Source organism: Misgurnus anguillicaudatus, chromosome 20 (genome assembly GCF_027580225.2).
Source record: "Misgurnus anguillicaudatus chromosome 20, ASM2758022v2, whole genome shotgun sequence".
Lineage (NCBI taxonomy): Eukaryota > Metazoa > Chordata > Actinopteri > Cypriniformes > Cobitidae > Misgurnus > Misgurnus anguillicaudatus.
Genome location: NC_073356.2, coordinates 7,407,475 through 7,424,355, shown reverse-complemented (window position 1 = coordinate 7,424,355; position 16,881 = coordinate 7,407,475). Strand labels below are relative to the sequence as shown.

The following is a 16,881-nucleotide window of genomic DNA, read 5'->3' as shown; positions in this document are numbered from 1 at the left end:
ATGTAGCTTAAATAAATTGATCGCAACCACTTACCTTAAAAAATTGATTACATTCAATGAATCATTTTTTCAGTGTAGAATAAACACAAAAAACTTAGTTTTTATAACTTTTCAACCTCTACTTAGCATATTCAGTAACACAAAAATATAAGTTACCAGGTGAACTTAAATGTATGCAAAAATAAAATGAAAAAACATACTGTAAGTAATGTCATCTACTATAACAATTGCGTCAAAATTAAGTAAATCTAGCATAACATTTTAAGTAACTATAGAGCCACGTTATGCCTTTCCAGCCAAAAATTCTGACATCTGTCGTAGCCATTTTGTGAAGCACATGCTTTGTAAAAAAAAATCCAACTTCAAAATGTTCTTTTAACAAAGATAATTAAGTAACAAAGATTTTCTTGTTGAAGGGCGTCAATTCATTATTTTGTGTTCACTGAATGAAATAATATTTGTTAGCAGGATGATTATGCTTATTTTGTTTACTGGACGTAGATTGTACGTTTTGTCCAACTCGTTTACCCAACTTGCCAAACTGAGTAATCTGAACAAGCAATAAAAAAACAATGGTCGGAATGGTTCCCAGCATGCAATGCGACATGTTCACTTCTTTGGTTAATATTTACTAAAAAAGACGACTGTTTTAAGGTTTCCTGGCTTTATTTATGTTGATATGTCCAAAACATGCAGGTTAGCTGAATTGGATATAATAAATTGCCCTTTAACCAACTTAAATTTACTTAAAATATATATGCACAATTTTTGCATCACACTTTTTAAGTAATCCCAACTTGGAATAATTTGACTTAAAATTAACAAGAAAACCTGTGTTTTATGAACTTAAATATTCTTTACTTAAAAATATAAGTACATAAAACACAAGTTTCTTGTTAATTTTGAGTAAAATTATCCAAGTTGGGATTACTGAAAAGTGTGATGCAAAAATTATGCATATATAATTTAAGTAAATCCAACACATCATTTTTTAGAGTGAGGGCACTTGTTACAAAGATGATAAATTACATTTTTTAATTGAAAAACCAGATGCTAAATTAATTACTGGGTTCAGTGTAGAGGTCTTCGCGGGTCCACTTAGTTCTGAAAACCAGAGGTCCGACCGAAGACCCGAGGGGGTTCGGTCCTCTGACACGGGTGTGGTATAATATTATAGGCATTGGGTCTCGGGTATATTAAAGTGACTGTTTTTTGCGACATTGTTTGGCTGGCAGTAGGTTAATTTTCATTGAGACAAACCTGTCAATCAATTTTGAATGCACATTTACCTTGGTGTCTCGTCAGATAACAAATGAAAATAAATGGTCCAGCGGGCCAAATTGGATGCAAGGCCACTGGGGTTTCTTTCTGTCTGACTGCTGCGTGCGGGGCTGCAGACTGAACACACGTCGGTGCCGTTTACATTCGGGTCCAGCCACAAAACTGCCCCTGGGTCTCGGGTTTGTCTCAGGTCGGGTCTTTCTTAAAAAATAATAATCATTCAAACACGTCTGTTTTTGGGTGAAAAGTGAGTCAGGTCATTTTGGGTACATTTCTTTATACCTGAAAAGACCTCGAGTTCAGTGTCTAGTGCTGCATGTGTCACATTAGTAAATAAAGTAGCAATTTGACTACTAAGTTTAAGATTCCTTCATCGAATGAACGTGTTGTTTTGTCAGCCTTTTACCAAGCTAAAGCAAAGGATTTGACAGATTATGTTTGTTGAGGACATATGTGTCTAGAAATAAACACAGACAAACAAAAACAACAAGCGATATGTTATGAAAGAGGAAGACATGGACTGCTGAAGGTCGACCAGCTGGTCTGATAATATACAAAAGTGTTTGACTTAGACGATTTTAGGTAGTAAAACCACACGCACACTCTTCTTATGGTGGCTTCTGGAAACTTGTCTCCATGGTAACAGTCTCTCACCCCAACCCCTTGACAGAGTTGCTGGAGAGGAGCTTTGGCTGTAAGTGCTGTAAGTGATGCACAGTGTTTTCATGTCGCTCGGTTTTAAACATTCGTTTTCTCCATTATCAGTCATTGCCATTAATGTGGATGATATTTTAAGAATAAAAATCCACCAGCTGAAGGACTAGAAAGAAATAATGAGCAATGAATATCTAAAATAGATTATAAAAAGCCCATAGAGATCTTTTTCAACAAAAAATGGTTTTGTTACTGTAACCATATGGTTTAAATATGCTTTTTGGTCAAATCAACAATCAATATGGCAGAATACACTTTTGCTATAATACAACCATGGTTCATTTTTAGGTATAACACAGCTTTTTGTAATATAGTTGGCTCTTTTAAAACCAGTTGCATGTGGCTCAGAATGGCTCAATGAGGATATTAAACAGTCATCCCTGTCCTTGATAATAAGACAAACGGGTACATTTTGCCAAATAACTTTTTTCAGTTTCTATTCCTCTTTCTAGCCATTTACTCACTGCAATGTGATTTCCGCGGTGCAGGAAATCACAGCAAAAAAGCTACGGGCATTTATTTGTGTTGCCAGTCTTGCAAGAAAAAGTCCATAATAAAGCGAAATAAAGTCAACATTGAACTTGATTACTTTATGAAACAAGCCCAATAAACAGTTATAGTACATGGACATGGCAACACAGCAAAAGCACTCTGCAAAGCAGCTTTACAAGCACAAGTTTAAATTATTAATAGACTATCAAGCTTATGTTCACTGTGTTGAAACATGCAAAACAGGCTGCATACGTATTTCAAAACACAATATACAAACAAGAGGAAACATCTCTGAGATTATCTCTGGAATAATTTGCAGAGAAGGAAACATTTTCATTTTGCAAGTTATTTAGGAAAATAATTAGGCTGCAATTTATCTGGTATCCATGACAATCATTTCACACGGAGCTTCTTTGAGCTCTCACAGATGCCTTTTTACACAAAACATCTAATGTGAAAATGGGAGTTTGTCTCTCTAAATGTTTATTTTCGGACATTGCTGTTCAGGGTCGTACAGCCTACACTTACAGTGTGCCCCATTTCCATGTAAGCTAGAACAGCATATCCGGTATAGTATAATATAATACCATATATTAATCAAGTGCATATACCGTTTCATTGGGCTTGACACATTGTCCTCTCGAAAAGCATTGAGGTAGCTTTCAGATGAAATGACAGGTATTTCTGATGCACATGCATTTCTTGAAATGGCTTATATTGGATGTAGTTGTCAGCAATTTCGTGCATTTCAGTAAGCTCCTTTGTTCAGTACACTCTCAGAAGAAAATTATAAAAGCTGATACTCTTGCAAAAAGTACACCTTTGTACCTAAAAAGTGGATATTAGCAGCTCATTGGTACACTGAAAAAATGTTTTGACCCTAATTAAATGTAATAATTAAAATGTGCTCATTTAATCCATTACAATGCCGTATTTGGTTTTAATTAAAAATGTTAAGTGTTTTTTAGGCAGATCACATTTGTTTTAAATCAACATATGTGAACATAACTTATTTAAGTTGGGACTACATGAACCATTTGTGTTTTAAAGCAATGGGCAAGAATTTCCAGTTCCCAGCATGCTTTGCACGAGACTCCTAATAAGAGTAATATCAAAATAAAGAGTTATTTTATGCATTTTTAATTAGGATAACAAAAGAGGGAGGCTTAGTATGTTGTTATATTACACAGTAAAAAGTGAAAAGTTGGATCAACTTAAAAAATTACTTCAATTGGTAACACCTAAAAAAGTTCTTTCAACTTAGATTTTAAATTTAAAGTCAGGGTATCTGATTTTGAAAAATGCTAATGTTAGCCTACTTGCTCCATTCAAATCACTATCCAAAGCCACGCCTCCTCCAAACACATGAACACATGAACACGCACAGACCAGACATCTCATGTCTCATTCACCAGTGAGAAAACTTTGCAGTACAAAGTGAATAACATTACCAAAATAACGGACATAAACAACTGTTTTAAATCGGAATTAGTTAAAGCACATTTTCGGTAGACAAAGTAGTATATTGGAGACGTTTGTAGGCGTAGTAGTATATAGTTACGCTAATTCGTAAAGAAACACAAACTTCATGAGCAACACTAATATCTAAATCCATTTAAATACAATCATATCGCATACCTACCTAAAGCAGTAAAGTTACCGATGTTAATTTGGGTTTTTACTCTTTGCTGATCCAGACGGTATTTGTCATTTTAAAACATTTCTTTTGTTTTGTGGCTCCTGTGCAGATTGTTGTTTACAGATGGGAAGTGAGCGCACGTGAACCTGCTCATGAGATATAATGTCTGTGTGAACAGGCTGCGCAGTGGCATATTTAAAACATGTTCACAGATGAGGGGCAAAAATTGCATGCGTCCAATTATTGGGTTCGGTCCGAGTTCAATGATTTGTTGAAAATTTTTTGGTCCTACACCTTTTACAGAAGACATATATTTATAAAAATACATTAAACAACTTAAAATATTGCTATAAGGACGTGAGGAGACTTTTAACCAGCATAACTAAAAATGTTTCCGGATCAAATCAGATACCATGCCTTTAAAGTGTTTTTCACTTAAACATGTAAGTTGAAACTACTTAATTGTTTAGGTGTTACCAATTGAAGTAATTTAAAGTTGATCCAACTTTTACTTTTAACAGTGTAGTATTTGAAAGAGTTTCTGTTTCATTGATGGGCTTTAAAATAGTTACCATTGTGCAGACTCAGTCTCAGTGACATGTATCAGTTATTAAGTCTTGTTTTGTTCATAAAGCATTACACTGTAAAGGGGATCGCACATCGGCCATGCAGCTTAGCGCCGCGCCGTTCTAAAAAAATCGAACACATTGTTTTCTATGAGTATATGCACACCGGCGGCACCAGTTGGTGCCTGTCCGCGCCGCCCAGCTGTGACTCAGGAAGTTGCTCAAATCCCTGTCGCGTCACACAGCGCCACTCACATAGTTTAACATGAAATAACATAATATTTGTCCCAAATCATTAACGATTAACATTGGCTGCTAACGTATATTTAGCATTTTGAAGTAGATGTTATCTGACGAAGCTTGCGCTATTTAATGTGCACTTCCGGTTTACAATACCTCAGAGTTGTCTAGACGCGACTTGGCGCTGCGCGGCCCTGAGCTGCGCGAGGCCGGGGTGCGATCCCCTCAAGTGTAAGTGCCTTGATTTGAAAGCATTTACATTGGAAATGTTTATGACATAATCAGCATCTGTTTCAATTGAGTGTTAGTTAAGGTTAGCTTGCTAATGTGTGCTGTGTCTGAGGTATAATAACTATATTTTAGATTTTAAGTAGAACTAACATGATTAGATCATATTAACATTGGTAATCTTAACTCATTTTTACACAGATCAACTTAATTTAATTGTGCTAAGGTAACTGAAAAAATTTAGTAAGTTCAACTAAAAACATATATTTAAATTTATAGATGATTTAGTTGTGTGCAACCGCTTACCTTAAAAAATTGAGCAAATTCAATTATAATTTTTTTCAGTGTACATATTGATACCAAATGTATACATATCTGTACCTTAAGGATACTGTCCCAGGTTTTCTTCTGAGAGTGTAGTCATGGCACATTTCAGGGAGTCGGATATTTTAAGAGCTGTATCAATCGCAAAATGCTTTGTGCACTAAACATTCTTCCATAAAAAATTCCCACAGTGCAATGCAAAAAAACAGTAACCATCGCATGATATTAATGTTTCTTTACACTAAAATCATGAGACATTTCTAAAGCTCTCAATAAAATATTATAACATAACATGACAGAACAATCAAGAAGATGAACTTTTGTTATATTTTATATATAAACCCAGTGTTTGGAACAAGTATCTTAATGTAGCAATAGCTCAAAGAAGAGCTGTCCATGGTGCTGACTACCTAGTGCCCTCACTCACATAATATGTGCAACATTAAGGGTGTGTCTCAATCAGCTCCCTTGTTCAGTAGTCAGGGCACTGATCAGGGAGTCGGCCATTTTAAGGGCTGTCTCAATCGCAAAATCCGTCAAGTGCACTGGAATGTTTGTTCCCTAAAAATTCCGACAATGCAATGCAAAAATCAGTGAGCATTGATGGTCCCTATGTTTCCTTATCAGAAATCACGTGACCTTTTCTGAAGCTCACCAACCGAAAATCACGTTATCCAACTCAATAAACTTTATAAAATGTGACAGAACTTTTCTAAAGACAAATGTTTGTTTTAGTTTTAAATATAAACACACATTGCTACACAGTGAGGGACCACCACAAACTATTCAATATTTAAAAAAATATTTATTTAAATTGTAATATATATATATATATATATATATATATATATATATATATATATATATATATATATATATATATATATATATATATATATATATATATATATATATATATATATATATATATATACAGTGGATATAAAAAGTCCACACACCCCCGTTAAAACTGCAGGTTCCTGTGACCTAAAAAATGAAAACAAGATGAATCATTCCGGAACCCGCTCCAACCCGATTCCGTACCTCCAACCAACACATCAAAGTGAATAACAATAAGAAAACTTTTGTGGTGAAAAAATGGCAAGCAAAGTCGTACAACAACCAGGCTGCACAAGTGTGCACACCCCCAAACTAAAACTTAGTTTAAGCACCTTTAGATTTTATCACAGCATTCAATCTTAATGGGTATGTGTCAATCAATTTCACACATCTTGAATTTGCAATATTTTGCCATTTCTCCTTGCAAAAGCATTTTAAATTTGTCAAACTGGTTGTGTGTCTCCTGTGCACAGCCCTCTTCAGATCACCCCATAGATTTTGGATGGGATTTAGATCCGGACTCTTGCTGGGCCATTCCAAAACCTTCATCTTGTTTTGGTGAAGTAATTTCTTTGTTGATTAGATGTGTGCTTTCTGTCATTGTCATGCTGTAAGGTGAAATTTCTCTTCATTTTAAGTGTTCTGGTAGAAGCTTTTAGGTTTTGGGCCAAAATGGACGAGTATTTGGAGCTATTCATTATTCTATCTACCCTAATTAAAAACCCCAGTTCCAGCCGAAGAAAAGCAGCCACAAAGTATGATGCTGTCACCTTCATGCTTTACTCTGGGCATGGTGTTCATTTGTGATGTGATGTGGGTTTTATTGCACCAAATATATATTTTGGTATAATGGCCCAAGTTCAACTTTGGTCTCAATGGACTATAATACATTATTCCACATGGATTTGGGATATAGAAATATTTGTTTTTACAAACTTTAGATGGACTTGATGATTTTTTTGGTTAAAAAATGCTAATAGCCCAAACATGAAGAATTCAGGAGATTTTTGTCACATGTAGGGAGCAAAAAGTACTTGCCAGATATTGTTACATTTCTTTTAATGTTGCTGTAGGACTCTTGGCAGCCTTCCTTACCATTTTTTTCCTGGTTTTCTCTTAAATTATAGGTGGATGCCTGGTCTTAGTAACGTCAATGTTGTGCTATATTTTCTCCACTTGTGGATTATTGTTTTTACTCCATGGTATATTCAGGGTCTTGGAAATGTTTTTAACCCTCTGTTGATTGATATTTTTCAATAATGGGATCATGTCATGTACCTGCTGAGTAAGCTCTACACAGACAATGGCTTTTTCAGTGGGATGATACTCAGACACTGGGAAGATACTTAGGAGGACCAGGCACACTTCATTAATAGTTAAAAAGTTATTTTAATTGATGAGAGGTATGTACTACTTCATATTTAACTTAAGTCTAAATGTAGTTGGTTGCTTCTGAACACTGCCACAATCACTATTGTTAGGGGGTGTGCACACTTGTGCAGCCTGGTTATTCTACGACTTTACTTGCCATTTTTTCACCACAGGATTGTTCTTGGTGTTATTCACTTTGGTATACGGGTTTGAAGTGGGGAGTTAAGTTGGAACGGGTTCCAAAGTGATTCATCTTGGTTTCATTTTATAAATCACAAAAACATGCAAATTTAACAAGGGTGTGTAGACTTTTTATATCCACTGTATATATATATTTATTTATTTAAAATGTAATTATATTTCTTCAATTTTATGCACGGATATGTAAGAGATGTTTAAAATTAAGTCAGAGAAATGTTGAGTAACAGCTGTGAGTGATCACAACGCGCTTAAGCAGCCACGTGACAAAATAATAAGTGAACAGTGTCCCAATGTCAAGAGAGCTAGGGTCCCGAACTCGTGTACACGATATACTGATTCACGACCTCAGGAGCTAGGGAACGAATTGAGACACAAGGTACTTCATCAGTTTGATAGGAATTTCAAATTAAAATGCAGTGCAAGCACACATATGCTTGTATGTACAGGCAGTAATGAAAACTAGTAAAGTAAAAGTATGATACAAAGGCAAAACTGGCAGATTGAAAGCAAAAATATTTTCCAACGTTCTTGGGGAGAAAGCAATGATTTTAGTGCAATTACAAGCTCCAGAAGAGATTTTCAAATGTTTAGGAAAAATGCATACCAAGAAAATCAATTTCAAAGGTTTTCAGACATCTCAAAGCCTTGCAATTTTCAAACACTATAATACAGCTTTTATTAGCATTTCGGTACAATGCTTTAAAATGACCGGGTGTCTAGAAGTAGCCAGGCGACAGGGGTAAAAACATTGATTTATTTTATCTAAAAATACAAAATGTAAACAAACCTAGCCTTAAAAACTTGTGAAGTAGAACATGAAGTAGTGAACATGTTCCTGTAGCTCAACTGGTAGGTCATGGGTTTAGATTGAACGTACAATAAGATTGTATATAATATAGTTACAGTGACGTAAATATTTTATTATGAAGTACAGTTGAATGGTTCTAAGCACACTATAATTTGGCCTTACTAAATAGTGGAAATCTGTAAAAGCTGAAACCATGTTCGTGTCAAAACACAACCACCGACAGCCCTTTTGTACCATCATCTTACTGTGGACTGGTGCAAAACAGATAAACCTTTCAATTTATGTAACTCTGAGTTTTCAAGCTCTTCGTGTATCAATTAGTTTCCTGCTTCTCTTGCATCTGCAATCATGCTCTGGCCGTGGGTTTTCAAATTTAAATGCAGAAATGTTTCGACTCAGTAACACGATCCAAATTAAAGCACGAAGCAAACTGAGCTCTTGAATTTAAAAGCAAACATACAATCACCTTTTCCCCAGCATTCATGACAGCACGACTGCACCACATTTCCCAAAAGTCAGCAGGTACAAAGATATACGGTGCGCCGCTGAAATGACAAGGGCTGAATCATGCGGCATCCAACAACGCAAGTCTCCCGCCGCGTTAATGGAGAAAGTGTCATCAGGTGTGTGTGCGTGTGTGTGGACTCAGGGAACTTGTGAGGTAAAAATAACAGCGTAGAGACGGACACGAGACACTCACACTCATTCACACCTGACTAAAGCAACAGATTAAGCAATGACACACAGGGCATGAGAGCCAACGCGTATAAAGAAACGAATCTGAGACGTCCACCGCAGGGGCTGAGAGATATCAGCACAAAAGGTCACCTACAGGAAGATGATGTGGAGCAAGAACAAGAGAAGTGGAAGCAAAAGTGTCATTGCATAATTGTCTTCCTTGATGGCTATTCAGATCAAAAGCGGGCACCCTGAAGCTCTGACAGGAGGAAATGGGAACCTTTGTGTCTCTCTCCGGGGGCTCTGACCCGGTTATACGCCTTCCTCTAGACTGGAAAAGGTCAATGAAAACGTGTGTGCATGTGTACGTGTTTGCTGAGAGACAGAACTTACAGCAAGGATAGTTTAACAGCACTATATCATCCAGACCGATGTAACCCTTCTGCTCAGGTGAGACTGTGGCCTCAAATATGATCTGTGGAGAAAGAGATAAAGAAAGAATAAGATGAAACAGACCTGCTACACAGCAAGCAAACGGTAATAAAACCACACATTAAATATTATAGACTCTTTCCCCGCCATTGACGAGTTATCTCTTTAATTAAGAGAAAACAATTTGCATTAAAAAGTGTTCCTGATGAGTTTTTCCGGTTATCTGTAATACCGCGGTTATCCACTAGATAAAAAAACACCCAATTTATAAAAAAACTAGAGCTGGGCATAGATTAATCTAGATAAATCTCATACAAAATAAAATAATTTTTTTTGCATAACATATGAATTTGCGCTGTGTGCAATCACCATGTACATACAAATACACACACATTCATGTATGTATTTAAGAAACATTTAGATGTGTATATATATATTTATTTATATTTTTAAATATTCTAAATTATATATAAATAAAAAACGGTATTTAAATAAAACATTTCTTAAATGTATATATATATATGTATGTGTGTGTGTTTAAATATACTTAATATTTACACACATCACAAACCCATATATTATGCAAAAATTACTTTTATTTTGTATGAGATTAATTAATCTAGATTAATCTATGCCCACCCCTAAAAAAAACTGAAGCTAAAAATAATTTATTAATTTTACACTCCATGTATGTTTTATAATCTTCTGAATCTGATTTCTAACAAAATTCCTTCACATAAATGCAATTATTTCAGCTTTTTTTCTAAAAAAAAAATTGTATTTCCATGTTTAAGAGTTTATAAACAGAAAAAAAATATATATATATAGGATAAAACTTTTTTCCCCATTTTGTTTGTTTGTTGAAAGCAGAGGGTCTGTTTTTTCATTTGATATATTTGTATGTTTATATATTTTTAGAAAATGTTCCTGGAAGGCATTTTGTGAAAATCACAAAAAATGCTGGTGGGCAACTTTTCAAAAAAAGGCTGGTGGGGAATGAGTTAATATGTAATATGATAAATATGCATATTTTTGCATGTCAAGTCAAAAATATGGGAAGTAAAATGTTACTGTCAGAAATGACAAAAATGTTAAACATATTAAAGGGGCCATGGCATGACTTTTTCCTTTTTTAAGTGCTATGATTGGGTCCCCAGTGCTTATATCAACCTAGAAAATGTGAAAACAATCAACCCAGTAACTTAGTTTTGGTAAACCATTCTCTACAAGCACATGAAAAAATAGGTTGTTGAAATGTGTCTCTCCTTATGATGTCATAAGGGGCTCTTATTATAATAATACCACCCCTTAATCTGCACTATCCAACCACAGCCCTGCCATTTAGTGCAGAGAAAAGCACAATTGAGTTATAATTGCAACAAACCACCATCATTGTGATCAGTGTTTGAATTTAATCAGCTCATTTGCATTTTAAAGGCCACACCCAAAACAGCACATTTTTGCACACACCTACAAAGTGGCAATTTAAACATGCTATAATAAATTATTTATATGGTGTTTTGAGCTAAAACTTCACATATGTCCTCTGGGGACACCAAAGATTTATTTGACATCTTAAAAAAGTCTTGTGCCATGGCCCCTTTAAGATATAAATTAAATAGGACCTACCATCATTCAATATCTATAGCGTATACAGCATAAAAACTGTATTAAAATCTGTGTTAATTAAATTACCTGTAAAGTCAAATTCTAATGATTAAAAAAGTCAAATAAATAAATAAATTTTGTAAAACCGGCAGGATCTTTTGTCCTGAAATAATGGGGACGTGTTCACTGCTGGTGCTGAAACCACACCCACTCGCGGGAAAGCTGCCGTCTCTTTCAACTTTCAAATACTGCTACAACCTGAATGGATGCTCAGGATCCATTCAGTGGATTTCTGTGTTCAGGATTATTTGTGTTGGGGCGGGGCCATGCACGGTGGCTCCAGTGCATCATCAAGCCACCACTTTAGCCCCGCCCCTACCACAAATAATCCTGAACACAGAAATGTGGAAAAACTGTTTGACGGTGTAACTACACAATTCAGTACTACATAGTTCAACAGTCTTTGTAATGTGTTTCAGCAATACATTTATAACATTTATAATGTGTTTAGAAACAATTGAAAATCATTTGCACAGACTTTACATACAGACATGTTAAAACATTGGTATTGCATAAAAAGCTCAAAAATGCTAAAGTGTGTTCTGCTTCACTGTTTGTGTAGACATACCTATTGTTTATTCTGCTTGATTACACAACAATGTAGTAAAAAGACTCAAAAAAGATCTGCATGTTCACAGATCCACAAAGACGACTAAATACTCTGTATTACATATGCCAGGCCAATAAATAGTGATGTTGCCTTGTAAAAAAAAACACTATACACCTGCACACATGCACATTCTTTCATAGAGCGATAAATACAACAATCAATGTGGCGAGCAGCATTGAGCAATTTTGTTTAGATGGATGATGAGGTAGGTTTATTACTACAAGTGACCCTGGACTGAACAATGGCAAAGTTTTTGAAACTTTATTGGCGTTAATAAACTCAGTTTCTTGAGCAGCACGAACACAGTCCTATAGGCCACCTTTGTTGTTTATACTCGCGCATACATATAGACTGATTTATCACACGCATGGTGTCATTATTATCACTGATTTACGTTTACGTAGTTTACACGGAGATGAAAATGGTATTATTATCAAAAAGTTGCACTTCGAAGCTCGTCTTCAGAGATTTACATTTTTAGGACCCCAAAATGCTGTTGTGGTGTAAACAAACAGCCAAACCACATAAACACTTTCCAGTTTGCGGTTAAAATCATTGTCGCGTAAAAGGCCCCTTTACAATTTTTTTCGAGTTGCTCATATTGAAACTCATACTACACTGAAACCGCATTTTCAAAACTTTTCATAGTCTGCACTACCAACATGAATGTTGGCCAAACAGTTAATTTCACCTCCAAAACTGATTTAGACCAATATATTTATAACACACTGACCTAAAAAACACTTACAACAGGGAGCATTACATAAATTATGAACTATTATTTATAAAATTGAAATGATTTTTCACAAATCAGTATTTTATTAGAGAATAACAATTTTTCACTTTATTTTATTAAATTAACTTTTCACTAAGATTTTCTATAGTAGAATATGTTAAAATAATTATGTAAAAACAATTCCGTAGAAATTGCAGCTGGGTTGCCGGTAACTTACCGTAGATTTAAATTCATGTTTTTTTACTGGCAACATTTTGTTCAAAGTTAAAGGAACATTAAACATTTACAAGTCTTTGTCTTTACAGAGTAAAACTAAAAAAAAACAACATCAAGCAAAACATTCTGGGAAACAAAATCTGAAGCAAAAAACAGAAAAAGGTTGATGATGATTTCTGGTTCCCAGAATGCTTTGCATGAGGCTGTTATTGTATAGTTTTATTCTGTAAAGATATTTTTCTTTTTTTCTATATTTCTGTAAATTATGTAACTTTGAACAAACTCTTGCCAGTAAATAACTGAAATTTAAATCTACAGTAAATTACCGGCAACCCAGCTGCAATAACATTGTAATTTCTACAAAAATTTTTACAGTGTAAATCATGTGAATTAATCAGAAATTTGGCAATTTTCTTTCTTTAAATATAGTACTAAATCTTTGAAATTTCAGTTAATGAGTGGGAAAGAGGGAAAATCCTGAAATTCCAGGACTACAATAATAATCATCACATTACTGTAACAACAGGTGTAGTTGTTCAATTATTGTAAATTACTGTGAAGGTTTTAGCCTCCCTTTTTTTTGCAAATGGCAAAACATATCTACATCACATCTGATGTCTTCTCTGGCAATGCATCTTGGAAAGTACGGTCAACCCTGGCGGTCTTTAGGAGAAATGTCCTCACACCCCACATTCATTGCCTCCAGTAAAGTCATCTTTTTGTGTGGATGGTGGTCATAACGTTTGGAGGTGGATATAGCTCCACATAGAGAAAAATCCTCTATGAGGTTTACAGTACTAACAAAAACTGTAACAAAGTGCTTGAATGTCACATTATCCCACACAACAATAAAGGTAGAGAAGTTTGATGTGCCTTCTCTCCTCTGCTGTCCGTTATGCAGGTCATCCCGAAAAAAAATGAGCCTCTCTGTATTATGGGGCCAATCATTGGACAGTGCACAGATCGTAATATTATTTTAGTTCCTCTTTGGCCTGGGATATCCATGGTTGCTCCAATCACACTTTATTTTCACACAAGATTTTCTGTAATAGTTTTTCTCGATTGCTTAAACACAAAAACTGGTTTCTGTAGCACAAAAATTATGCCATTATGTCATTCCCAAACACACACAGAGATTTCCCATAACTGTAAATGCAATTAACCTGTTTCCACACATGCATCAATATTGAAAATTCATTCTGTAAAAATATACACAAAAGTGACCAAATAAATAATTTGTTACATTATAAATTTAATAAGCAAACACATGCTTTAATATAATTAACTCAAGTCAGAAGCTAAACTCAAAAAGCACACCTTTCTCCAGGTGCAAAGACTTAAAATCAAAAATAAAGAGTCAAAAAATAGGACCTGGTTTAATGACCACCTCAGGTTCATTTTTTTGGCAGCATTTTCCCCATTTCTGAATCCAAATTTCTCTCAGCATGGTGGTTGAAAGTGTATGACCGCAACCCCTGCGTACACCAAAACCTCCTGGAAGCAATGCTGGACGCCTGTGGAGATGTGTCTGTGGAGTATATCAAGGCACACAAGGGCATTTTTCTCATGCTGCCTGGCAAAAGCAAGCATCATTTGTGATGTTGATGAGATATTACCCCAGCAAGCAATAACAGAGACAGTGAAATGACAGCTAACTATATAACTATATTCCGGCTATAGCCCTATACAGACATGATTAGTTATACGGAGGTAGATGGAGTAATGCAACTTTACCACAGGACGTCTGTATTATTGATGGTCAATTCGCACAGGATTAGAAATCTCAGTAAAACATTCAGAAGTGGAAGGGGTAATTTGATTACGCAGAGCCGTCACCTCCCTCGTGGTCACGTGAATATTACGTTATTTTCTGATATCACATGTGCAAACACGCAATGTGGCGGCAACAAGAAAACTCGAAATTGAACCAGGTAGGAAACACACAGGCACATCATACACCCGGCGCAAATGCAGTACAATGCACGACGGAAGTGTCTTTTGCTAGTTTCAACCCAGCGCAATTATAATTTTCACGTTTAGCGCCACGTTGTTTAAATAGCAAATGCATTTGCGCCCAATGTTGCGCCCATGGGCGTTCTGGTCTGAAAACAAGGTGTGTTCAGGCGGATTGTTGGCACGTTGCTATTTTAAGGCAATAATGGCGCAATATTTTTTTTTGTTATTTAAAGAGCGCGTTAGTAAAATGCGCCTATAAATGGGACGACAACGCGGGTTTGCTAATCACACACATGAATGCGCAGCAGCACAAAAAAGCTTTTGAATATGAAAATGTAAAAAATATTTTTGAGTCTCTTGGACATAAATGAGGACAGATTACGAAACGTTAGAAGGCGTAAAGAGCTGCTTCACCTTGTAGCCTGGTAAGTAAATAAAGGCTTTGCTTTAAACAAATGCATCTGTTTTTAAATGTTTTTTAAATGCTTTATTTATTTATTTATTTATTGTATATGATGACTCTGTACCTGTGGATATTGTGAGATGAGAAACATTTAAGTAATGCTTTGTAAAAATCCCATGGCGCTGTTTTAGTGCTGAAACATTTCGGCTCTCCGCACGTTTGTAAATTCTTTATCTCGTGTTTGTATTTTTAGAGTACAAACCTTTTCTTGCATATTTGCAAATTATTTTATGACATTACAATGATTATGTAGGTTATCAATACATTTACAGCAATTAAAAGCCTGCTATTTTTACTTCTACGACTGAAAGAAAACGGCTTTTAAAAGTTTTAATCCAAAAAATAAAAATTTCAATACAAGTGAAAAACAACACAATTATTGAACATTAATCTTAAATGGTTGTCTTCTTCCGCTTAGGTTTTTTCAGTTTACAAAGTCTGTAATCTAAATAGGGATTAAACATAGCGCCAGTGCAACTGGCTTTTAAAGGGGATGAGAGCTGAGACTCCCAAAACACACCCATTACTCATTACAAGTATAGGAACAAACCTTTTCGACCCTCCGCTCGGCACATAAACCATTTTTCCCGTCGTTAAACTAGCAAAGGTGGAACCGGACATGCCCATTTAGGCCATGCGCTGTGCGCTTTAGAGCATTTTTAGAGAGAACATAAGTTTGAGAGCATGTTGCATATCCACACATTTATCAAATAGTTGAGAGTAAATATCAAAAAGTAGCTGAAGATTTTGGGGACTGGGGAAAACTGAAAGTCAGAAACGATTGGGTGATTCTCACGAAACCATTGAAACACCACGGCACTAATGATCTTAGATTTAAAAAGTGTAATATAGTAACATTAAAAAGCATCAGAATTAACACAATACTGTGTTCTACCTTGCACAATGTGTGATTTCAACATAAGAATTTATAATTGGAAATTTTATCTCATTTTCTGCTGAAATTCTCATTACCACAATGTGTCTGGCTGTGTTTGAACATGCGTTATGTTGTAATTTAATCAAATTAACACAAAAAAAAAAAAATTGATTTTTTGCTAGACTACTTTAGATGACAGAAAAAATATTTACTAAATATTCATGTATAATAATAATGAAGAAAAATTTGGAAAATGATGTGTCCATGCCTGATGTTCTCATCCTCCGCAACACTTTTTGAGAACAGTTTAAGCACACATACAGAATTTCAATAAAGTTTGATTTTGAGTGACTAAGCACATGGACCAGTTACTTCAAGATGGCTACCAGGTAAGATCATTTTTTACAGTTAATTTGAAATATTGTCTTGTCAGAATGCTTACACGACATTTTGATTATCATTACCGCAACAGATGCTTATTAAATGTTAATTTAATTAATAGAAGCATAATACTTTGATTTTAAATGCATGTGCAGAATCT

At 35.1% G+C, this 16,881-nt stretch overlaps 1 protein-coding gene across 6 annotated transcripts in view; it reads right to left on the bottom strand.

Annotated features, from left to right (window-relative positions):
* ptprua (protein tyrosine phosphatase receptor type Ua) overlaps positions 1-16,881 on the bottom strand; it is a 322,971-nt gene that overhangs the window by 138,850 nt on the left and 167,240 nt on the right. For all 6 annotated transcript variants that reach the window (XM_055219240.2, XM_055219242.2, XM_055219243.2 and 3 more), the window contains exon 4: positions 9,776-9,857. In XM_055219240.2, the coding sequence (XP_055075215.1) occupies positions 9,776-9,857 (82 nt within the window). The remainder of the gene's footprint in view (positions 1-9,775; positions 9,858-16,881) is intronic.